Source organism: Schistocerca americana, chromosome 2, assembly GCF_021461395.2.
Source record: "Schistocerca americana isolate TAMUIC-IGC-003095 chromosome 2, iqSchAmer2.1, whole genome shotgun sequence".
In the NCBI taxonomy this organism is placed as follows: Eukaryota; Metazoa; Arthropoda; class Insecta; order Orthoptera; family Acrididae; genus Schistocerca; species Schistocerca americana.
The window spans coordinates 734,954,769-734,978,234 of record NC_060120.1 but is presented as its reverse complement, the minus strand read 5'-3'; the positions used below and the strand labels follow the sequence as shown (position 1 = coordinate 734,978,234).

The following is a 23,466-nucleotide window of genomic DNA, read 5'->3' as shown; positions in this document are numbered from 1 at the left end:
TGTGTGTGTGTGTGTGTGTGTGTGTGTGTGTGTGTGTGTGTGTGTGTGTGTGTGTGTGTGTGTATGTGTATGTGAGAGAGAGAGAGAGAGAGAGAGAGAGAGAGGCGTGAAGTAACTGATCATTTTATCCTTTACTTCTGAAATTTTATACATTGAAGTGCCGCCTTCATTTAATTACTTAACTACGTTATCCATCTTCCCTGTCCATGGATCGATAACACGAAGAAAACATTATACGACTAAGTACGTAATGATACGCACTTAGAAGATTTGATCAGTACAAAAGTTCTGACCTCAGTTGGGTCTGTACATAAATTGCGAAAGTGAAAATTAACAGTATGTGATGGAATGTACTTTAACGTTGGCGCTAAGTTTGTAACACAAGAAGTTCGTAAAGCGCTTTTTCCATCCGAATAAAATAAGTGTTACTCTAGGCTAGGCGATGCACAAGTGTTTGATGTAGAAAATGTGTCATTTGCTTAGGCAGTAGTACAAGCATTGTGTCAGCTGATCTATTAAAAAACAAAGCCAATTTCACTAACTACTGGTATTTCAGAATTAAAACTGTGATTTACAAAAGAAATTCGGGCATCTAAAGCCAGTTAGTAATCGAACATAGGAGTGTCTCGCTTTGCATGTCAGTGCCTTCCTCAAAGCTACCATCAGGATGATCCAGGAAGTTGAAAAGGTTCTTACCGTTTAACATGAAATCGAAGCCGTGATGCCACTTGACATTTTAAGCAAAAATGTAGTTTTGTCTTAGTGGAAGCAGAGGCGGTTATTCTTGTAGCACGTGCTACCGATCCCTTGCCACACTACCGTTATAGTATTCTTAAAGCAGTGGAAAAAGTAGGTCACTAATATTAAATGGTAATTCCGAACGTTTGGTGAATACTTTTTGCGTAATTTTATTTTATTAAACCAAATTTTATGTATTACAAATTGGTACAGGAGTTTTATACACGTGTTTCACTCTACTATAGTTTTTGGTGCATCACATATTATGAACTTGCGCCACAATGTTATCGACAGGTTTGTTCGACGCATGGAAGTGTGTCTCAGAGATGCTGGCGAAACTGAACTTCACAGTTCCACATGTGATTGGAACGGGACAGGAGCCGCAAAACTTGTTCAATGGCAAGCATCCTCTACCACGCCCTTTACATCGGTTTGTCGAGTATGGCTGTAGATGTAGACAAAATTTGATGTACATTGTTGACAAAGCTCGACTAAAATCGTTTAGTGATGATATACCCTCGCACCAAACGGTGTGGTACCGAAGTTATTCAATGCGTTGAAAAATTTGTCTTATCCAGCATTACAAACTTTGTACGTTTACGGTATATTGATAATTTTTACTTACGGACCGTCTGACAGCAACTGAATAAAACACAATTTTAGTGCCACAAAGGTTTGTAAGTTTACATTTTACTTTTTAAAGTGAGCTTCAATTTAAAAAAAAAATCGTGGCTGTTTATTAGAATCAGTGCCTGCAGTGGCGGGCAAATATGTCAGGTCTGCTTGCCGAAAAGTCGAAGGTTGACAAAATGAGGGCGAGAGTAAGAATTTCATAGTCATCTAGCTAGTTTCACTGTGTGCAAGGCCTAAGTACGCACTGGTCCGAAAGTTTTACTTCATATTCATGATGGAGGGACTTAGCTATTCGTAAACAATGATGAGTAGCGTTAGCATCTTGAGAAATGCTGACTGTTTCTCCTACAATGTTTCAAAAATCAAGATGCCCTGTATCTTTTATGGGACGTTGCTTTCACATAGCACGCGGAAGTAAAACATTACATAAAAGATAGGACAACGAATTGTATCGAAAAGGGGCCTAGCATTTCATCAGTTGTACGGGCGTCGTGCGACACTGAACCTGTCATGGGTGGAAGTTAACGTCTAGCGTCAGAAAAATACTGGGATCCTTTGGAATCAAACTCCGCACGTAGAGTAGCAGTAACCGATTTACTAAGCGAGCTATAGACCACGTGATTCGTTTCTTAAGTAATCTGGGATAGTAGTGTGGAGATATTATCTGAAGGTACAGGTCGTGCAGTAAGAATGTAGGCGTTTCCTCAGTAACGAAAAAACGGGAAACGAGCTCAACATGTTCTGTTGCAGAGAACGTATTCAGCTCCTTAAAAGCAGTGGCCTACCGGAGATGGACCGCTGACAGGAGACACGGATAAACGTTTTAGTACGTCGTGTCTTGAAGCTATCATATATTGAAGCAAAGACATTTTTTAAATGTGAAACACCAAAGCTGCTGTTTATTTACAGGCTGCCTACATTTGGGCATCGGCCATTTTCACAAGCTACGTGATTGCATTTAGGATATGTTTGGTGTAGACTTCAATGTATCCAATAACTTCATTATCCGCCATGAAATGATCCACATAAAAAAGGTGGAGGAAAAAGTTACAGTAACACCAAAGATAAATAAATAAGCGCGATACACAGTGTAATCAAATAAGAACAATTTGTCCTTTGTATATAAAATATCGTTGTCACTTGGATCACATCATACTGGTTACTGAAAATATGAGATACATTTAAGTGTGATGACATAAATAGAACTGTCCACATCTGGGACCAATGACCTCGTTGTTTCGTTCTTTCCCCCCAAATCAATCAACCAACTGTCCGCACCAAACATATCCTAAATACACTACTAGCCATTAAAACTGCTACACCAAGAAGAAATGCAGATGATAAACGGGTGTTCATTGGACAAATACATTATACTAGAACTGATATGTGATTACATTTTCACGCAATTTGGGTGCATACTTCCTGAGAAATCAGTACCCAGAACAACCACCTCTGGCCGTAATAACGGCCTTGATACACCGGGGCATAGAGTCAAACGGAGCTTGGATGGCGTTTACAGGTACAGCTGCCAATGCAGCTTCAACACGATACCACAGTTCATCAAGAATAGTGACTAGCGTATTGTGACGAGCCAGTTGCTCGCCCACCATTGACCAGACGTTTTCAATTGGTGAGAGATCTGGAGAATGTGCTGGCCAGGGCAGCAGTCGAACATTTCCTGTATCCAGTAAGGACCGTACAGGACCTGCAACATGCGGTCGTGCATTATCCTGCTGAAATGTAGGGTTTCGCAGGGATCGAATGAAGGGTAGAGCCACGGGTCGTAACACATCTTAAATGTAACGTCCACTGTTCAAAGTGCCGTCAATGCGAACAAGACGTGATCGAGACGTGTAACCAATGGCACTTCATACCATCACGCCAGGTGATACGCCACGCTTCCAATGTGCGCTCACCGCGATGTCGACAAACACGGATGCGGCCATCATGATGCTGTAAACAGAACCTGGATTCATCCGAAGAAATAGCGTTTTGCCATTCGTGCACCCAGGTTCGTCGTTGAGTACACCATCGCAGGCGCTCCTGTCTGCGATGCAACGTCAAGGGTAACGGCAGCCATGGTCTCCGAGCTGATAGTCCATGCTGCTGCAAACGTCGTCGAATTGTTCGTGCAGCAGGTTGTTGTCTTGCAAACGTCCCCATCTGTTGACTCAGGGATCGAGACGTGGCTGCACGATCCGTTACAGCCATGCGGATAAGATGCCTGTCATCTCGACTGCTAGTGATACGAGGCCGTTGGGACCCAGCACGGCGTTCCGTATTACCCTCCTGAACCCACAGATTCCATATTCTGCTAACAGTCACTGGATCTCGACCAACGCGAGCAGCAATGTCGCGATACGATAAACCACAATCGCGATTGGCCACAATACGACCTTTATCAAAGTGGGAAACGTGATGGTACGCATTCCTCCTCCTTACACGAGGCATCACAAGAACCTTTCACCAGGAAAGGCCGGTCAACTGCTGTTTGTGTATGAGAAATCGGTTGGAAACTTTCCTCATGTCAGCATGTTGCAGGTGTCGCCATCGGCGCGAACCTTGTGTGAATGCTCTGAAAAGCTAATCATTTGCGTATCACAGCATCTTCTTCCTATCGGTTAAATTTCGCGTCTGTAGCACGTCATCTTCGTGGTTAACAATTTTAATGGCCAGTAGTGTACAAATGCGTGGCTTCTGAAAATGGCCGTTGCTCGAAACTAGCCAGGTAGTAAATAAACAGCGCCTTTGGTGTTAGACATTTTTAAATGTCTTTTCTTCGTGAAGATATGTGGCAGGGGTCGCCCCGCGCCTCTGCTTTCGCTGTCAGTCAGACCTGTCAGAGCAGCGTCCAAGTGTCACAGGAACTGCCTAGCGGCTTCCTGGCTAGTGAAAGCAACCGTGGAATGTTGCTAATGGAAAGAGACAGCGAGCGTCGCGGCTAACCTTGGCACGGCAGCAGCAGCAGCAACAACAACAACAACAACAACAACGGCATCGCGGCGCAGCGCTGCGCAGACGAGGTATCGACCGGCCTGGGCTGTGCCGTCCGCAGACAAAGGAGGCGAGGCGAGCGGCGGGCCAGGCAGCGCGCAGCCACTGCCGGCAGCGGCTCGGTCGTTGACCCCGCGCGCGCCTTGTTTACATCGCTGGCCGGGCACGTGGCCGGGCCGGCTCGCGGCGCATCTCCGCGCTTATTGGCGTCGCTATCGCTTTCTGCTGCCACTCCACATTAACGGCGCCACCTTGCCTAACACGGCCGCAGCGGTTAGTTTGCACCGTGCACACCATATAAACACCTCGTTCCCAGAGCTTGTTAACTCCACGACCGTATTGTGTTTTTCTCTCTCGTTCTAATCTCCGGATGTGTTCCAAGTTAGCTGTCAGTCGTGTTGTTGTGTTCATCTAGCTCCACAGCCTCCGTAACAATAATACAAGTCCGTCTGTCCGTACACGCAGTGTCACAACATACAGGTTCATGGGAATGCTACGTCTGCTATCCACAATACTGGAAGAAAAACTTGCTGACAAATACAGGAGGGCAGTAAACAGTATTGTTACCTTTGATAGCAAAACCGCTGCCATACAACAGACTCCATTCCCTAATATTATATAAAGTTCATTCGTGTAATTGCGACTGGACCTACAGAAAGCAAAATATCCGTGATTAAGCCACTACCAGCAAGTGTATACAAAGACAAGGCTTTATTGGTAAAGGAAATAAAATAAAACAAAACAAAACTTGGATTACCAATTAGTGGGAATATGTCACGTGATCCGACGAGTCTACTTTTCCGCTGTTTACAAGCGCAGGTAGCTGTTCTCCACGAACAGCACCAGTAACAGTGTTCAGTTCTGACTTTTTCCAGTCGTACAGCGTAGTACATGTTCTGCATTGGGTATGGAAATAATATCCTGAACTTCAGGAGATGATATGACTACACTGAAAGGAAAAGTAACTTGTAAGGTGCATACAAACATTCTGTGCCGACGGCATTGTTTCCATCCTGTACTGATGTTGGCAATAGGTGCATAGATAGAGGTGAGCTGGCGTTGTTGACAGCGGGCGACCAAGACGGAACCGAGCTACAATGTTTTTTTGTCTCACGATAGCGGTTGAATGAACGAGTGACGTCGCTGTGGTGTACGCCAATTCGGCGGTTAACTTCCCAAGCTGACAACCCCTCTCGTCGTAAAGTGGCAAGAGAGCGCGCCGTCTATACTTGAAGTGGCCTTTCGAGACATGATAGCAGACTGGACAGCCCATAGCGAGGCTGTGTGTGTTCCCCTATTCACGGCTGGAAAAACAGCGCAGTCAACAACTAAACTAAACTGAGACTAAAGGTTTAATTTTGCCTCCGATACACAGGTGACTGTACGTTACGTTGTGGCTTTCTGTTGTAAAGAGTATTGAGAAAAAGGTTCGCGATTAAGAAAGAAAAAAGAGAGAGAAACGTAAACTACGCAAGTAGTATGAGTAGTACAAAACTTGTTTCGAGAAGTTTATCTCCCGGCTGTCGAGTGATCCTGCTGATAAAATTGCTGTATCACGCACTTCCGCGGACCGAAGAAGTGAGTGCCTACAGGAAGAGGCCACCTGGAGCCGGTGTTAGAGCGCGCTTCAAAGTAATTGCCGAATACAACGCGGCAGCTCCGCAGGTAGCGATGTGACCCAGTTGGCGATGACGCCGCGTGCGGCCGTGACCCCCCTCCCCCCCCCCCCCCCCCAATATGAAGCGGGCTGAGGGCGCGATCGATGCGTCCCGGGCTGCGCAGCCTGCAACAGGCTGCAAGCGACTCTCAGCTGCTACACGTGACGCAGCCGCTTTGTGCTGGCGAACAGGTAGCCAGCGCAAGTCCCAAACCACAACTCTCACAAGGAAAGGATTTCGACGCCAACTCTCCTCCGAGGTGTTCCCAGATTTGGTGGTTTTCCTCGTCACAGTCAGTGGACGGCGCTGGGCGAAGAGGGGAGGAACTGATGATGATGATTATGAGGAGGAGGAGGTAAGGAAAGCAGTAAACTGTCAGAGGGAGGGAGACCATCCAAGGGAACAAGGAAAAAGATTGAGTTACTCTTATTACACACTTTTTTTATTTAGACACTTCTTCGTCATTCTTCCTTCTGAGTACTTAACTCAATAATTTACCTTTCTTAAAATTTTATTACAGCAACAGTAATTGCTACATTCCTGCAAAATGATTTACCGACATTTTGTGGCCAGTGGCCAAGAGAAAGTCGCAGGGTTTCTGCTAGTTGCGGAGTTTTCTCGCTGGCGGTAGATGCAGTTTTGGTCAAGTTGCCTAGTGTATTGAGTAGATAAAAGTTGACGAGTCGGTGTGAACTGTTGGGAACAGGTCAGTCTGGACTGGGCTGCACGAAGAGAGCCAGTCAGCCACACTGAATGCTATGCATACATTTGGCTTAAAGATCGAAGTCAGGTTGTGCTGCTACATTGTTCTGTGGATAGTGCGGTGGAACGGCTACCCTTGTGGGAGCCGACTATGGAACAGCGATTCCCATTGCATAAGGCTTGTGGCCGGAAAGAGAAATTACATCTTTATGATATGTGTCTCTTCCCTTCCTCCCTGTGGCGCACGACACTGCCTTAAATGAAGAAATCCGACCTGGTGACGTGGAAAACACAAGCAATACATCCTCAGCGATTTTGTTATGTGGGAACAAGACCATAATCTAAGGCATGTGTCTATGTCTATTGTTTCGTTTCCTAATGCTGGAGACATCTTAATGCTCTTTAATAAAGCAGTTAGGATTTAAAGGTACAGGACTTCTGCGTCCAATTCAACGATCTGGAAACAATTCGTGGAGACGTGCTGTAATGCTTTGTGCACTATGGGCTTGACAGCCATCATGTTGGTATTAGAGGGCCTCCTAGTCTGCAGAGGAACGTTTTCCAGCATCAGTGGAAGATGGTCTGTTAGGAGGCTGCGATATTTGGGCGCGTTCGGTGTTATCACTATGAAAAACAAGCATGTGTTGATGGTTCACTATCCCACACCACACGTTTACACTTCATGGACGTTCTTCATGACTAAAACAATGAGGACTGTCAACAGATCAGTAGTGATTGTTTCGGCAGTTAACCTGACTGTGATTGGTAAATGTGGCTTCATAACCAAACAAGACACATGTTACATCTGGAGTATACTGTGTTAGTGCCCATGTGCAGAAGTTAACACGATTCTCACAATCTTTTCTATGCAGTTCTTGATGGAGAGAGATGTGATAGGGATAGAACCTATTCGTAGGACATTTGTCTGACTCGTGCCACTTCCTCGGGCGATTGTGTGGGGGCTAACGTGAGGATCAGTTGCAACAGCAGCAATAAAATTAATTTCTCCCTCTTCCATCTTCACTTGTTTCCTTCTGTTATGTTGTCTAGGTGTCACACTACGACTTTGATAAATAATTGCCGAGATGGTTGGCGTCTGTTGGAATATCTTGCTGCATAGACCATACAAGAATGTACTGTATTCTTCCTACACTGTATATGCCATGAGCATGTTGACTTTCTCTGTGTTGGTAAATCACATCATTTATTTGCGACCTAACGGTTGGACTGTGATAGACTAACTGACTAGCAAATCACAATCCATTCAAGGGCCATACAAGCATACAAGCACACTTTAAGCAAACATAACAACATCATACCTAACAACTACTTGAATGGCACACCCAAGTATCGATGTGGAAACTTTTCAAAATATGATACCTTGTAAACGCCTCAACTAGAATCCTTCACCAAACACCACCGACATTCTAATTTACCCTGCTTTTAGTTTGTTAATGCCAACTGGAATTATTCCATTTAAAAAAGTGTGTGTCTGTACAAAAAATACACTTTCTAAGTATTATTACAATCTGTTTATTGGCTAACAGTAGGAGACCCTGTATTGTATTGTATTGTATCGTATTGAACTGGGGACCTAGAAACGATGGAGAGGCTTTGTCCCCGCCATAGCCCTCAGTGGTACAAAACAGGCTACAGTAGCCCACTCACCCCACTGCTGCCCCACACCGAACCCAGGGTTTGTGTGGTTTGGCCCCCAGAACTTTATCGAAAATACAATAATAGAAGGGGATGCAGGTAACAGTTTGAACTGTAATCTCAGTTATATCATTGAGGATGACACCAGTCACATTTCTGAGAATGTTTCTTACACTAGTATGAAGATTGTGTCACTCTTTGAGCAATATGATCAGCCTTGGATGAAGTTTTCTGTGAAAATTGTTAATGCACAGCCTGCAAAACTGCTCGGAAGGGGGGGGGGGGGATGTTCACACGTAGGTGTGATTCAGCACCGCCCCTCACATGCTTGCATCATTGCATCATACATGGAATGGTTTGCATCTGAAGACTGCAGTTTCCTTCATAACCCAGTGGTTTTCAATGTGTTTAGTAGGCCTGTCGAAAGACAGAGGTGCAGAATAAATGTAGTCACAGTTGATACAGCAACTGGTATAACAAAGTACTGCAGGCTGGACAAAGCCCAGCATATTAAAATACATTCAAAGATTTCCATCAAAAGCCTTATAAATAAAAAAAAGATGAATTTCTCATATCCATTCAGGAAAATGAAAGGCAGATGAAATTTCAGTAAACGTATTGTGCATATCAGAACATCACATGGAAATACTGAATGTGAAGAGTCATTGTATTGACAGTTTACAGACCATCGTCAGGAAGTATCTTGAACATTGTAAAACATTTAGAAACAGCTTTAATAAGTTTATGCAAGATTAACTGGAATTATGCACCTGAGCTTTTTATCCTCAAAATTCAGAACCTACTGGTACATAAATTGTTACATTGATGGCGAAGCTAAAATCGATGGTGAAGCTGCTTGAGATTGATGTTGATCTGGGCTGTGTTGAGAAATACTCTCTGAAGAATGCAGAAATTGGTAGATGTGATGTATATGTACAGACTAACAAATGACACTTTCAGAAAAATTAAATGCTTTATTTAATAGAAAGGGATTCACAAATTGAGCAACTCAACAAGTTATTGGTCCACCTATGGCCCTTATGCAAGCACTTGTTTGGCTTCGAATTGATTGATAGTGGTTGGAGTCCTCCTGAGGGATATCATGCCAAATACTGTCCAATTGGTGCTTTAGATCATCAAAACTCAAACTGTTTGGATGAACCTGACCATAATGCTCCAAACTCTCTCAATTGGGGAGATATCCAGGAACCAGGCTGGCCACGGTAGAATTTGTCAAGCACGAAGGCAAGCAGTAGAAACTCTTGCTGTGTGCAGGCAGGCATTACCTGGCTGAAATGTAATCCCACAGCTTGCCGCAGAGGGCAACGATATGGAGTGTTGAATATTGTTGACATACCTTTGTGCTGTAAGGGTGTTGCAGATGACAACAAAAGGGGTCCTACTATGAAATGAAATAGCACCCCAGGCCATCACTCCTGGTTGTCTGGCCATATGGCAGACGACAGTCAGAGTATCCCTCCAGTGTTCAGGATGTCTTCAGACACATCTTCATTGGTCATCGGGACTCAGTTCAAAGCGGGACACATCACTGAAAACAATTCTACTCAGTCAATGAGATTTCCGGCCAAATGTACTTGTTGGTGTACAGAGGTCAGTGGTAATGGGCACGAGGGGCACTGTGAGCTCTGTCCCCTTCCTGTCAGCCATCTATTAACGATCCTTGTGATTACTGTAGCACCTGTCACACATCAGATTGATGGTAATGATGAATCCGGGGCTCTGAGTGCCTCTCTGATGATTGCTCGATCTTCATGTTCTGTCGTCTCTAGTTCGACCGCTCTCTTCTAGACACTACATTCTACAGTGGTTCATCCATTCCTGCCAACATCATCAAATAGTGGGGTCGCTTCTATTCAAACATCAAGAAATTCGCCAAGCACTCCAGCTGACTTCTTTGAGCCCAACAACATGTCCTCTCTCAAATGCTGACATCTGTGTATATTATTCACACATCTGTCTGTGAGGCATAGCTACTATCGAAAAGATTACATGGAATGGGATTTGCAAGTAATGTATGCCTAGTATCAACTTGTCCCCTGTATATTAATTTGTGACCAATTTGCACAACTCTTTAATGGTCTCTCTCTCTCTCTCTCTCTCTCTCTCTCTCTCTCTCTCTCTCTCTCTCTCTCTCTCTCTCTCACACACACACACACACACACACACACACATATGTAGCTGCTATTTAGGAACATAAATTTATAGACATACAAATGTGATCCGTTTTGAATTTAATGATCATTAAATTCTATCACCTTTGTACTTTTGGGTGTCTAGTATGTGTTCTAGAATTTTTATTTATTTTTTAATGAGTGCCAAAGTAATCAGCTTGGACCATATTTACTTGTATATTACACTTGAGAGAATTTTATCAGTGTGGTAATTTAACCCTATTTATGAACTGACAGGATATTTTTGTTGCAGGCAATCCGGACAACAGTGTACCACTGCACCTGGCCTGGCTGCCTGGCCATGACCACAACCTGTGCTGCCATTGAATCCCATGTCCGAAAAGCACACCTTGGGTAAGTTGTTCTGTTCCAGATGTGACTTCTTGTTAACTGAATACATCAGGCATGCTATTTGAACTATCATACGGTTGCTTACAACAAATCGTACACTAGTTAGATATGCTTATTACATCCTACAAATAGTAAAGAGAAGACATTGAACCACTAGACTGAGACATTTTTTAGTGCTCTGATGATTTATAAAATGTCACAGCTCATATGAAAACAAAGTGATATTCATGCTCAGACCAAACTACATTCGTAACTTCTGAACATTTCATAGAGTACACACAAATTCAAGTAGATTTGCTAATGAAAACATAAGACCAAACGAAACTTATTGTATGATCTCTCCTATCTGCAGGGACTGTCTGGAAACTGAGATGTTCTGCACCTGAGCTTACATGTAAATTTTTAATCTGAAGTAGGTTGCTCTTGGCACATGGTGCTGAGTTACATGTAGTTCACAGAGTCTGCACAAAACAGACACTGTGAACTATATGTAGTCATCTAAGAGCTCGTATTTTAGGACCACGGCATTGTGCTGTATGCACTTTATTATTGACACTCACAGAAGCGATATGCGTAACCTTCTGAAGAAGGGCACCAAGTGTCCACAACCAGTAAAGAAATTAAATTTCTTTTATGCAACTGGTTGCTTATTATTTTGTTATGATATATTTGTTTATTTTTAATAGGTATTTAAAATATTGTCACATTTACCAATTAAAATGTATCAAATGTTTGATGATCTTTTTCCAGGCCCATCCAATATGTCATATGGTATAATCATTTGAGTTCATATGTTTGCCTACAAATTAGGTCCACAAGACATAAGTCTGTGTAACTTTTCGCAGAGCACATTTAGAACCAGTTACGGAATTTTTAAATTTTCAACTTTCATACTGTTTTCAAATCTGTTGAACTATATAAAATACAGAGGAACACATTTGATAAGTCCACTGCTTTAACATAAAAGAACATACATAGTATTACACCAACTGGACATATGTATTGACTGATTTCAAAAGTTAAGGAGATTGAAACAAATATTACAAAAACTTAAGCAAGAAAATCATTGCGGTACTCTCGCATATAATGGCACAGCTCTGTAGTTAAATAATAATAACAATAATAATAATAATAATAATTCCCGTGGAGGCCCGGGAAAAGAATAGGCCTCCGGTATGTTCTGCCAGTCGTAAAAGGCGACGAAAAGAACAAACCACTAATAGGGCTAACCCCCCTTTTAGTGTGATTAGTTTGTTCAGGACAGAACTAAAGAAGCCTCGGACAAGCGCCGTCATGGTCGGGGACGACGCTTGAACCCTAGGCCCGCCCACAATGGTAACGACACTGCTAGACAACTGGAAAATGATTCAAATCCAAATAGAGATGTTTTGCAGGATATGCTTCCTGCAACCACCCTAGAAGGAAAACAAAGACAGAGGATGAGATGGTCAGATGAAGTTAATCGACACCTCATGTTCTGTTATTACCAAGCAACAAACCTAGGAACCAACACAACTGGATACAGATCACAAGTATACACAACATTTATTACCAGATACCCAGAATTAAAATTTTTAACAGAACAACGACTAGCTGATTAGATCCGTGTAATAATAAAAAATAACAGGATACCCCAGTCAGAATTAGAAAACATCAAACAACAAGTACAACAAATACTGGAACAAAATAATGTGCAATCAGAAGAAGAAGAAAATACAGTAATGGACTCAAACATCCCAGAGCAAACAAACAAAGAACAACACGCATCAATTAAACAGTCAGAGGAAAATTAAATCTTAAGACAGCCACCAGAACAAGCACAAATCGAACACGAAGTGACACACATGTTAGATATAGAAGAGAAATTTCAGCTGACATATATAGAATACAAAGACACAAATACAGACATTAGACCATTCTTGCACAGACCGCCAAATAACCCACAAGTCGAAACAACAATAAAAACTATCAACACAATCATACACAACAAAATAAATGAAAACACAACTATGGAAGAGTTGCAACTACTGGTTTATATAGGAGCACTCACTACACTAAATATACACACTAGGCAGAGATCAGAACCAACCAACACACAGAAGAAACCCACAAAACCAGCATGGCAACACAGGCTACAGATCAGAGTAGAAAACTGAGAAAAGACATCGGACAGCTAACACAATTTATAAGAAATGAAATGTCAGAAAAAAAACGAAAAAGGTTAGGTAAAATCTCACAACAAGAAGCGATAGAGCAATTAGATGAAAAGAAGCAGAAATTACAAGCATTGGCCAAATGACTTAGAAGATACAAAAAAAGTGAAAATAGAGGGAAACAAAACCAAACATTCAACACAAACCAAAAGAAATTTTACCAGACAATAGATAACACGCACATTAAAATAGACAATCCACCAAGCATAACAGACATGGAACACTTCTGGAGCAACATATGGTCAAACCCGGTACAACATAACAGGCATGCACGGTGGATACAAGCAGAAACAGACACATACAAGATGATACCGCGGATGCCTGAAGTGATAATTTTGCAACATGAAGTCACCCAAGCAATTAATTCTACTCACAATTGGAAAGCCCCTGGAAATGATAAAATAGCAAATTTCTGGCTAAAGAAGTTCACCTCAACACATTCACATCTAACTAAATTATTTAACAGTTACATTGCAGACCCATACACATTCCCTGATGCACTTACACATGGAATAACTTATCTGAAACCTAAAGATCAAGCAGACACAACAAACCCAGCTAAATATCGCCCCATAACATGCCTACCAACAATAAACAAAATATTAACTTCAGTCATTACACAGAAATTAATGACACAAACAACACAGAACAAAATTATAAATGAAGAACAAAAAGCCTGTTGCAAAGGAGCACGAGGATGTAAAGAGCAACTGATAATAGATGCAGAGGTGACATATCAAGCTAAAACTAAACAAAGGTCACTACACTACGCATACATTGATTACCAAAAAGCTTTTTATAGTGTACCCCACTCATGGTTACTGCAAATATTGGAAATATACAAAGTAGATCCTAAATTGATACAGTTCCTAAACATAGTAATGAAATATTGGAAAACCACACTTAATATACAAACAAATTCAAATAATATCACATCACAGCCAATACAGATTAAGCGTGGAATATACCAAGGAGACTCATTAAGTCCTTTCTGGTTCTGCCTTGCTCTGAACCCACTATCCAACATGCTAAAATTATGGATACAATATTACTGGAACATACCAACACAAAATCACACATTTGCTATACATGGATGATCTAAAACTACTGGCAGCAACAAATCAACAACTCAACCAATTACTAAAGATAACAGAAGTATTCAGCAATGATATGAATATGGCTTTTGGAACAGACAAATGTAACAAAAATAGCATAGTCAAGGGAAAACACACTAAACAAGAAGATTACATATTGGATAACCACAGCGACTGCATAGAAGCGATGGAAAAAACAGATGCCTATAAATATCTAGGATACAGACAAAAAATAGGAATAGATAATACAAATATTAAAGAAGAACTAAAAGAAAAATATAGACAAAGACTAACAAAAATACTGAAAGCAGAATTGACAGCAAGAAACAAGACAAAAGCTATAAATACTTATGCTATACCAATATTGACCTATTCATTTGGAGTAGTGAAATGGAGCAACACAGAACTAGAAGCACTCTATACACTTACACGATCACAATGCCACAAATATAGAATACATCACATACATTCAGCAACTGAAAGATTCACATTAAGCAGAAAGGAAGGAGGAAGGGGATTTATCAACATAAAAAACCTACATTATGGACAGGTAGACAATTTAAGAAAATTCTTTGTAGAACGAGCAGAAACTAGCAAAATACACAAAGCAATCACTCATATAAATACATCTGCTACACCACTGCAATTTCATAACCACTTCTACAACCCTTTAGATCACATAACATCAACAGATACGAAAAAAGTAAATTGGAAAAAGAAAACACTACATGGCAAGCACCCGTATCATCTAACACAGCCACACATCGATCAAGACGCATCCAACACATGGCTAAGAAAAGGCAATATATACAGTGAGACAGAAGGATTCATGATTGCAATACAGGATCAAACAATAAACACCAGATATTACAGCAAGCATATTATTAAAGATCCCAATACCACAACAGATAAATGCAGACTTTGCAAACAACAAATAGAAACAGTAGATCACATCACGAGTGGATGTACAATACTAGCAAATACAGAATACCCCAGAAGACATGACAATGTAGCAAAAATAGTACATCAACAGCTTGCCTTACAACATAAACTTATAAAACAACATGTTCCCACATACAAGTATGCACCACAAAATGTACTGGAGAATGATGAATACAAATTATACTGGAACAGAACCATTATAACAGATAAAACAACACCACATAACAAACCTGACATCATACTCACCAGTAAAAAGAAGAAATTAACACAACTAATCGAAATATCCATACCCAATACAACAAATATACAAAAGAAAACAGGAGAAAAAATTGAAAAATACATCCAACTGGCTGAGGAAGTCAAGGACATGTGGCATCAGGATAAAGTTGACATTATACCAATTATACTATCAACTACAGGAGTCATACCACACAATATCCACCAGTACATCAAGGAAATACAGCTACATCCAAACTTATATATACAACTACAGAAATCTGTAATTATATATTGGAATGTTTCCTTCCATTATATTGAAATCTGTAATTATTGACACTTGTTCAATTACCCGAAAGTTCCTAAATGCAATGTAACATATACCGTACAGTTAAAAGGAAGTCACGCTTGATCAAGGTCCACGTCACCTTCCATTTTTAACCAGACATAACGTCTGAGACAAGAAAGAAATAATAAAGACAATCTTTTTATACGTGTATGTATGACACATTTTTATTATTTGTGAGTTTATTATGGATTCAAATTTCTTGTTGATCAAAACATATATTTAAGCTATTGAAGTAAACACTCTAATATCACAAAACATAAGTTTTTATTCACATTCCCAACTAAACCTTTATCTGTATTCTGTAAACCACTATAAAGTCTAAGCCAGTGAGTATATTAAATGGCACTGATATTTTCAATATTAAAGTTGATGGAAACTGAAGTATGGTTGAGAAGCTAAAACACGTCTATTGAAGCTGACAAATGGGAAAAGAATGATTTATAGAACAGAGCTTTAATCTCATTCATTGCTAAAATCATTACTCCACTTATTCTCCTATTAATTACAGGAGAGTACTTTCAAATATTGATAAAGATGTTGCTAAGACCTCATATGTAATGTAGTGATGAAATGACTATTGCTTCGACCAGTGGATAATCTGAAAGGGACTACTGCTGGTGTTTCAGCACTTACTTTCAATTTTGTTTTGGCAATGTGTAGACTGAGTTAGCCCAATCAAATACTGCTCATTACACCTTTCATGCAAAGTTCACTGTCAACTGAAAATATTGTTTTGTTTCAGTTACTACAAACACAATGAAGGTTAAAGAAGAATTTTAAGTGACCATTCGACAGAGTAATCCCAAATTAGTCTTGTGCAACATTCTGTGTAGAGATATGCATTAACAGGGACACTAAAAAACAGTAATACCTTTGTTCACCACACCTTCATTTCCTGACTTAACCTTGTCTCATGTGCCTCCCTTGCCTGTACCGTCTACTACTCCATGCAGCAGCACTACTCAGATGCTGCTAGGGTATTAGTTATTCATTGTAGACAGTAGTTTCTTCTAAGTAATGCAGCTTTTGAAATATATTTTCTTTTAAACATCTTTTCTACCTTTGGCAGACGACAAAATGGACCAGAGAATGGCAAAGACTGGGATCATGAGGAAGAATTTTACTACACAGAGGTAGAGATTGGGCTACATGCATCATCACCACCTACACTGTCACACCGTGACATGGCACGTCCACCCTATGAAGGTATGAAGCTGTATTGTATTTTGCTCTAGAGCAATTATGTTAACCTAGCAGATATTTACTGACCAGGCGGAATGCATATGCATATTGTTTCGTATGACTAATTAACACATAACAAGTATGTGTGTGTGTGTGGGGGGGGGGGGGGGGGGGGAGGGGGACGTAGTGAGGTGGGGAGAAGAAAGAAGCTAGTAGTGGCAGTAGTTAGGGTAAATGAAGGTACAGGACAGAGACTAGTAGAGATTAATATAAAGAGAATTATGGGACAGAAGAATGTTTCAGAGGGACAGTTTTCACTAGTGTAATTCAGAGTAGGTGGTATAATACTTTACAGCATACTCTGCAACTGGATGCTCAATCTTGCCCTTGCTCACAGTTTGGTTGGTTGTTACATAAAAATTTATGCAAATTTTACTACATGATTTGGCTTCTTTCACAATATGGACTGTCTTTGATAGATTGGTATATAGCAATGGCATGACTGGAATAGGATGTGTTGAATTTATGCATTGAACAGCTCTTGCACATGTAGCATTCACAAAAATTATTCATCTGACAATGTATTGCAAGCAGGTTTGGTGTAAGGATAGACTATTATGTTTTGTAGTTCGGAGAGGGGCAGAAATGCTGCAGATCAAAGGCAGAAATACCAAGGGCATATCCAGCAAATGCTCAGGAGGGGCTACGACCCTCACATACAAGAAAGGAGGAGGAGGAGGGGGAGGAGGAGGGGAAAACATATCTTTACTAACTGAACTCCAATCCTACCCTGCAGTAAAGGCAAACGTATAAATTTTGTATCAGTTAGAAAAAACCAAACACATAGTTGATACTGACTTGCAGCAGTCGTTTCTCATGAATTTTCAAAAATATTTCATCTTTCGCTGTGAAACCAAGTTGTCTCATTCCCACCCTCCTCCTCCTCACCCAACTGAGATACTGGGTAGGACTTTGAAGAAAATCATCTTCAATGATGGAAACTGAAAAATAATTTACATGCATGCAGAATTACTCCAGAATGGCACTGCTGCATATACATAGAGCAGAATTATCAAGTGGGGCAGGGGGAGAAGAAACAGAGTAAAGATTAATGTAATTTCACTTATAGTCATATGATGCGTCTTGTTTGTGACATGGAAGTTACCTGTAACAGTGACAGCACGAATGAAAGAATGACTGGGTGAATGAATCAGTTCGAAAAGATTAGTAGTTGATTCTAAACCTATAAGTTGCATTACTATGACATTTCAAATGAAAGGTGTGAGAGGAAACTGAAATGTTATAATACTAATGAAGCCCTCCTCCCATGTCTCTCGTAAGTGATGAACAATCTTGTTTTCATATCAGTTAACAGATGATCACCTTATCAGATTGAGTCACAGAAATCAAACTAAGATTTTATAAATTACATTAACAAATGTACAGTAATGAAATACACTTAGTATTTGCGGGTATGTTATGGACAGAAAAGTGTAAAGATAGTTTTATTGTTAGTATTTTTTATTTAATGCTGATTATGTAACTGTTTGCCATCAGCATATATCTTGCGTATTTTAACTGATATTTTTGGGGGGAAAAGGTTTAGTAATCTACAAACCAAATTAAACATTATTTGGTGCATTATTTACATCAGATGAAAACATAGTTGAGATATAGAGAAAATTAGTGTGTTCAGCACCTAAACTCACATTGCACTATATGTAACTACACATAAAAGTGCTATTTTATATACTTTTAGTTCTTACTGATTTTTCTGAAACAACAAAACAAAAGTATTCAAGAAATTAAAAACAATATTGTATTGTATTTGTTGCATTGCTTTAGTGATGAAACTCTTTTACAGACCCAGAGTACCAAAAACAGTTGAAGAATGGTTACCACAAAGCAGGACCCATCAACATTCCTGCCGGCAACTATTCTTCATCAGCATCATCCTCACCGGTAATTTATTAAATCACAAAAGTATATATTACATATTGTCTCATAGTTGATCGTAGCATCATAATACGTGCTAAAAAATTTCTGTTAATACATTTTTAAATTCGTGCAAGCTAACTGAAATCGACAAACCCTACAAAAATAATATGTGAGAAATCAATATTTTTCTCACATTAACTGAGAAAAAGACAAGATGAAATTAAACATATTCATACAGTGTAAGATACAGAACGCATTCTTGTAAGGTAGTGTGAACTACACCTGGGTTGAATTAATGCACTACATTAATGCCTGCTTTTTCTATCATACTGACCAGTATGAGTAAGATTTTAGTCAGTTTCAGGCACCCATTTAGGTGAATGCCACACACAATTCCCAACTTGACCTCAGAAAAACAACCCTGAAACACAATAAACAGATGAATGGAATATGTTACTTATAGACTACTTATAGACTAGTAGTACACACACAGTGGCTGTCTTTTCTTCTTCTTCTTCTTCTTCTCCTCCTCCTCCTCCTCCTCCTCCTCCTCCTCCTCCTTGCCCCCCCCCCCCTCCCTCCAGGACAGTCCAATGGCATCATAAACAGTTTTGGCATCTTCATAAGTAATCAACTAATCTGTTTAAAATGAAAAGAAGTTAATAAAATTCTAGGAAATTAAGTTACAGAATCAAACTAACTTCTCTACACACACACACACACACACACACACACACACACACACACACAGAGAGAGAGAGAGAGAGAGAGAGAGAGAGAGAGAGAGAGAGAGAGAGAGAGATGCTACATAATAACTTGTCAAAGTAAAATTGAACAGGCCAGGTGAGCTGCTTGCAATGTAAATGTATTTGTATTCTGATTTGGTATCACAAATATAAGATTAAAAATATGAAATATAAAATCGAGAGATACACGCTTCTCAAATCTGCTAGAAGCAATCACACAATCAGTGTTATATTGTGTATATTTTTAATCTTATTCTTTCAATTTAAAGAGTTGCCAACTTAAGACTATTAACTGCAGCCTTCAGTTCCAGTAATCAGAATGCAGATATGTTTACAATGTGTGCTCCTCCCTGGGCCTGTCCAGTTGCACTTTGAAAAGTTACCATGTAATGTATTCAAATGTGTGTAGTCGTGTATAGATGTTATTTTTATTTTGTTATTTAGGTTGCTAATACTCCACTATCCCTCCTTTTTTTATTTATTCTGAAGCAGATAAACTGATGATGATTTGCTAAGAAGCCAGCACAGGTTATAACACCATTTGTGTGATCCGAAGCTGAAAATGCAATACCTAACTTTCCTTTCCTTGGGTTAAGATGACATAATAGCTTGATAAAGGTCTTCTAGCTACAGCAGGTACAGGATATGTGAGATCAAATCAGGTTTTACCAACATTTTTACTAGTCTTTAATTTTTCAGTAATTGTACAGGCAAATAAACACGAGAAGGTCTGTTTTAAAACTGTGTTCAGATTTCTTGTGATGTCAGATTTTTATTTTATTGGTAGCATTCAAATTATAAGTAACTCTCATTTATGCTAGTAGTCAAATATGCAGCTTACTTACTTATTTTTTGCCTAGTTTTTAAAATGTCTGTTTTTATTCACTTTCAGAATTCACCTCTGAAACACCTGAAACTGAGCCCTCGTTCGGAGTCCAGTTTTCCCACATCAACTACAAGCAAATTATTATCAGGGAGCCCCACACGCAAAATGCGAGGAGAAACAAAGAAGTGTCGAAAAGTGTACGGGATGGAACATCGAGAACTGTGGTGTACGCAGTGCAAGTGGAAGAAAGCGTGCACACGGTTCGGTGACTAAATTTTAAAGCTGTGAACTGGTTCAGAACTGCTGAGCTTCAGTATTAAAGTGCACTTTAAAGTGAAAATAAAACAGATTTATGGTACATTTTTGCCAATGAATTACTGTTTTGACAAAGCACAAATTTTATAATTGAGTCTTTTATTACTGCCTCGATGATTATAGAACGCACTTGTGATGCTTTCACAGTGGCTGCAGAAATGTGTAAGAGGAGGTCTCTGTTCACGATGTGAACTATCTTCCAGGCCTTTGGGTTTCAATTACAGTAACTGTAATACAGAAAACATTTTTTAAATTGGTGTTCTGCGTATTCATTCCCATCAAAATGAATTGCCTAGTTGAGATCTTGGGTGTGAATTAATATTTTCAGAGGCAGAACACCTATGGTCTGGATATGTGAATACATATGGAGCAAAGAAGTTATTTATGTTATGTCATGTTAGTGATTTTGAAGGATTTATAATGAATTCTTACATTTTCAAACAATATTTGTTATTTTATAACAAAGTGTACAGATTTGTTAATTTGTATGCTCAGTTCTGTGAACAGGCTGTAATATATAATATTTGAACTTGAGGGACATTATAATACAAATAAATGATTCAAATGTTTTTGAGATACTAAGATATCTCTGAATGACCTGATGTCACTGCCCATTTAATTCCGTGCCTGTGATTGTATGAACTGAAAGTGATATTAAAGATGATTTTATACATTTTTAAGAGATGTACTAAGATACAGGGAGATACTCTTTGACAATGTTATAAATTTAGCACTCTTTTAAACATCATAGGAACAAAGAAAAAGCACTACTATTTCAGATTTTTTTAAAAAAAATGTTAATATTGTCAAAGAGCTGTTTTTCAGTTGTGCTGCAAAAGCAGATATTTTTAAAAAATATAGTTGTTAATGATGTTATTGCCAAAAAACTCAAATATAATGATGCTGAACTTCAGTTATTTATATATTTCCTGCATTATTAAGTTTCCAGGTGTGATCCACAATACAGTCCATATTTACTCGTTTTTAAGGATTGAGAGAGAGAAAAGAAGGAGGAAGGAAGGAAGAAAGAAAGAAAGAAAGAAAGATGGGATGTGGCAATATAAAGTGTCTGGTGGTGCTGACAAAAATGTTCTATGAGTTTCACTCACCCTGTACATGTACTGATCCTTTGTGTTAAAATGTTATAGCCATTAAAACTGTTCACAGTATCTGGATACTTAGGGTTATTATGAATATCCTGTTCACTTAAATTCAGTTGCAGTTATATTCTGATGTATCTTAATGTGTATTAGTATCACAATGCTCCTAAAAGTAAAGTGTGGTTGTTTACTGGGTCTCTTATTACCAAATGTTCAGCATACACTCATTAGTACCTGTTTCTTTGTCACATGGCATACAGTTATCAACTATTATCTAAATCACTGTGCTTAGGTAGTACATTTTTCAAGAAACACTTCCAAATATTAATTTACATATGGCTATGATTTATATCCTTGTGGATACATTATTTAAAAACCTTATATTTTAAATGTTTTAGTCACTTTTCACTCAGTGCCTCATACTTTATTTCAGTGGAATTGCTCCTGTACTGTAATATGTGATAATTGTCTAATTGCTGATGTTACATTTTGTATGACATAATCTCTTTGTAATAAGTAAAGATGGACAGAAGAAAATTGGATAAAGGAAACAGAAACATTACTGGCAGAGAGAGACACAAGTTTTTAATTTCTTTCTATCAAATTGGAACTGAAATCTTCTGATGAGGATATGGAATGAACTTTGGACAAAATTAATATTGAGGAGCATCAAAATAACTATTTCACACCAAGGTAGACATTGAGAAATGGCTCATTCAGAGAAATATTTCTGATGTCAACATATTCATACTTTTAAATTTTGAACCACTGTAGTTTTTTCTCTCTGATATCCCTTAAAGATATCATTTTTTCTTCAGTTTTCATCTCTAAAGAGTAAAATTTTCCTTTCATAAGTATGACATTTGGTTCTCACTGTTGGAATGTTTTTACCGATGTCTCATTGTGTCCATTCTCTCTGATACGGCAGTCTTCTTTCAGAGAGTATCTGATCATTATCATCAAGCTAGGACTCCCATGTATGTGAACGATGCTATCTGCATACTAGTTTTACATAAAGTACAAAGTGTTAACTTATTCACAAGTAACTCTAGGGTTTCAGATGATGACTACACAAAAACTGCAAGGCATACATAAAATACACATACATTAATGTATAGAGCAGTCCTCAAAGTTTTTAACTCATATTATAGGTGCTCACTATATGCACCACTTATAATGCAACAAACATCAATACCTACATGCATGTGTGACTACAACTACCTGCTCTTGAAATCTGTTCAGTGAGTTGCCTGTCTGCAAGTGTGAACTAGTTTGATGCAACAATATAAAGTGGATATCTGTCTACATGTTCTGACAAGCCTGCACCCTATTGGTGCACTCTGTTCTATAACAGTTCTCTGTCATACATTATGAACTGAAACTTGGAGAGATACCCTATCCATTGGTCTGTGTCATTTTTATGTATGTTCCATAATGTTGAAACAGTTGCCTTCTGAAGCCCAGAGGTACTTATAACCCTTGATTCAAGAAAAAGAGTATTAATATTTAAATAATACTGAAAATGATGACATTACTTTGACACAGTGGATTTTATAATATGAGATTATTTTATAATACAAGAGATGAGTAGACAGTATTGAAATATTGTAATTAATTTTGC

General features: G+C 39.2%; 1 protein-coding gene across 2 annotated transcripts in view; it reads left to right on the top strand.

The window, feature by feature from the left end:
* Window positions 1-22,034, top strand: part of LOC124595931 (zinc finger protein 395) — a 518,499-nt gene extending 496,465 nt beyond the window's left edge. For both annotated transcript variants that reach the window (XM_047134850.1, XM_047134849.1), the window contains 4 exons: window positions 10,827-10,927; window positions 16,808-16,944; window positions 18,785-18,882; window positions 20,497-22,034. In XM_047134850.1, the coding sequence (XP_046990806.1) occupies window positions 10,827-10,927; window positions 16,808-16,944; window positions 18,785-18,882; window positions 20,497-20,703 (543 nt within the window). In that variant the 3' untranslated portion in view covers window positions 20,704-22,034. The remainder of the gene's footprint in view (window positions 1-10,826; window positions 10,928-16,807; window positions 16,945-18,784; window positions 18,883-20,496) is intronic.
* Window positions 22,035-23,466: the final 1,432 nt, after the last annotated feature.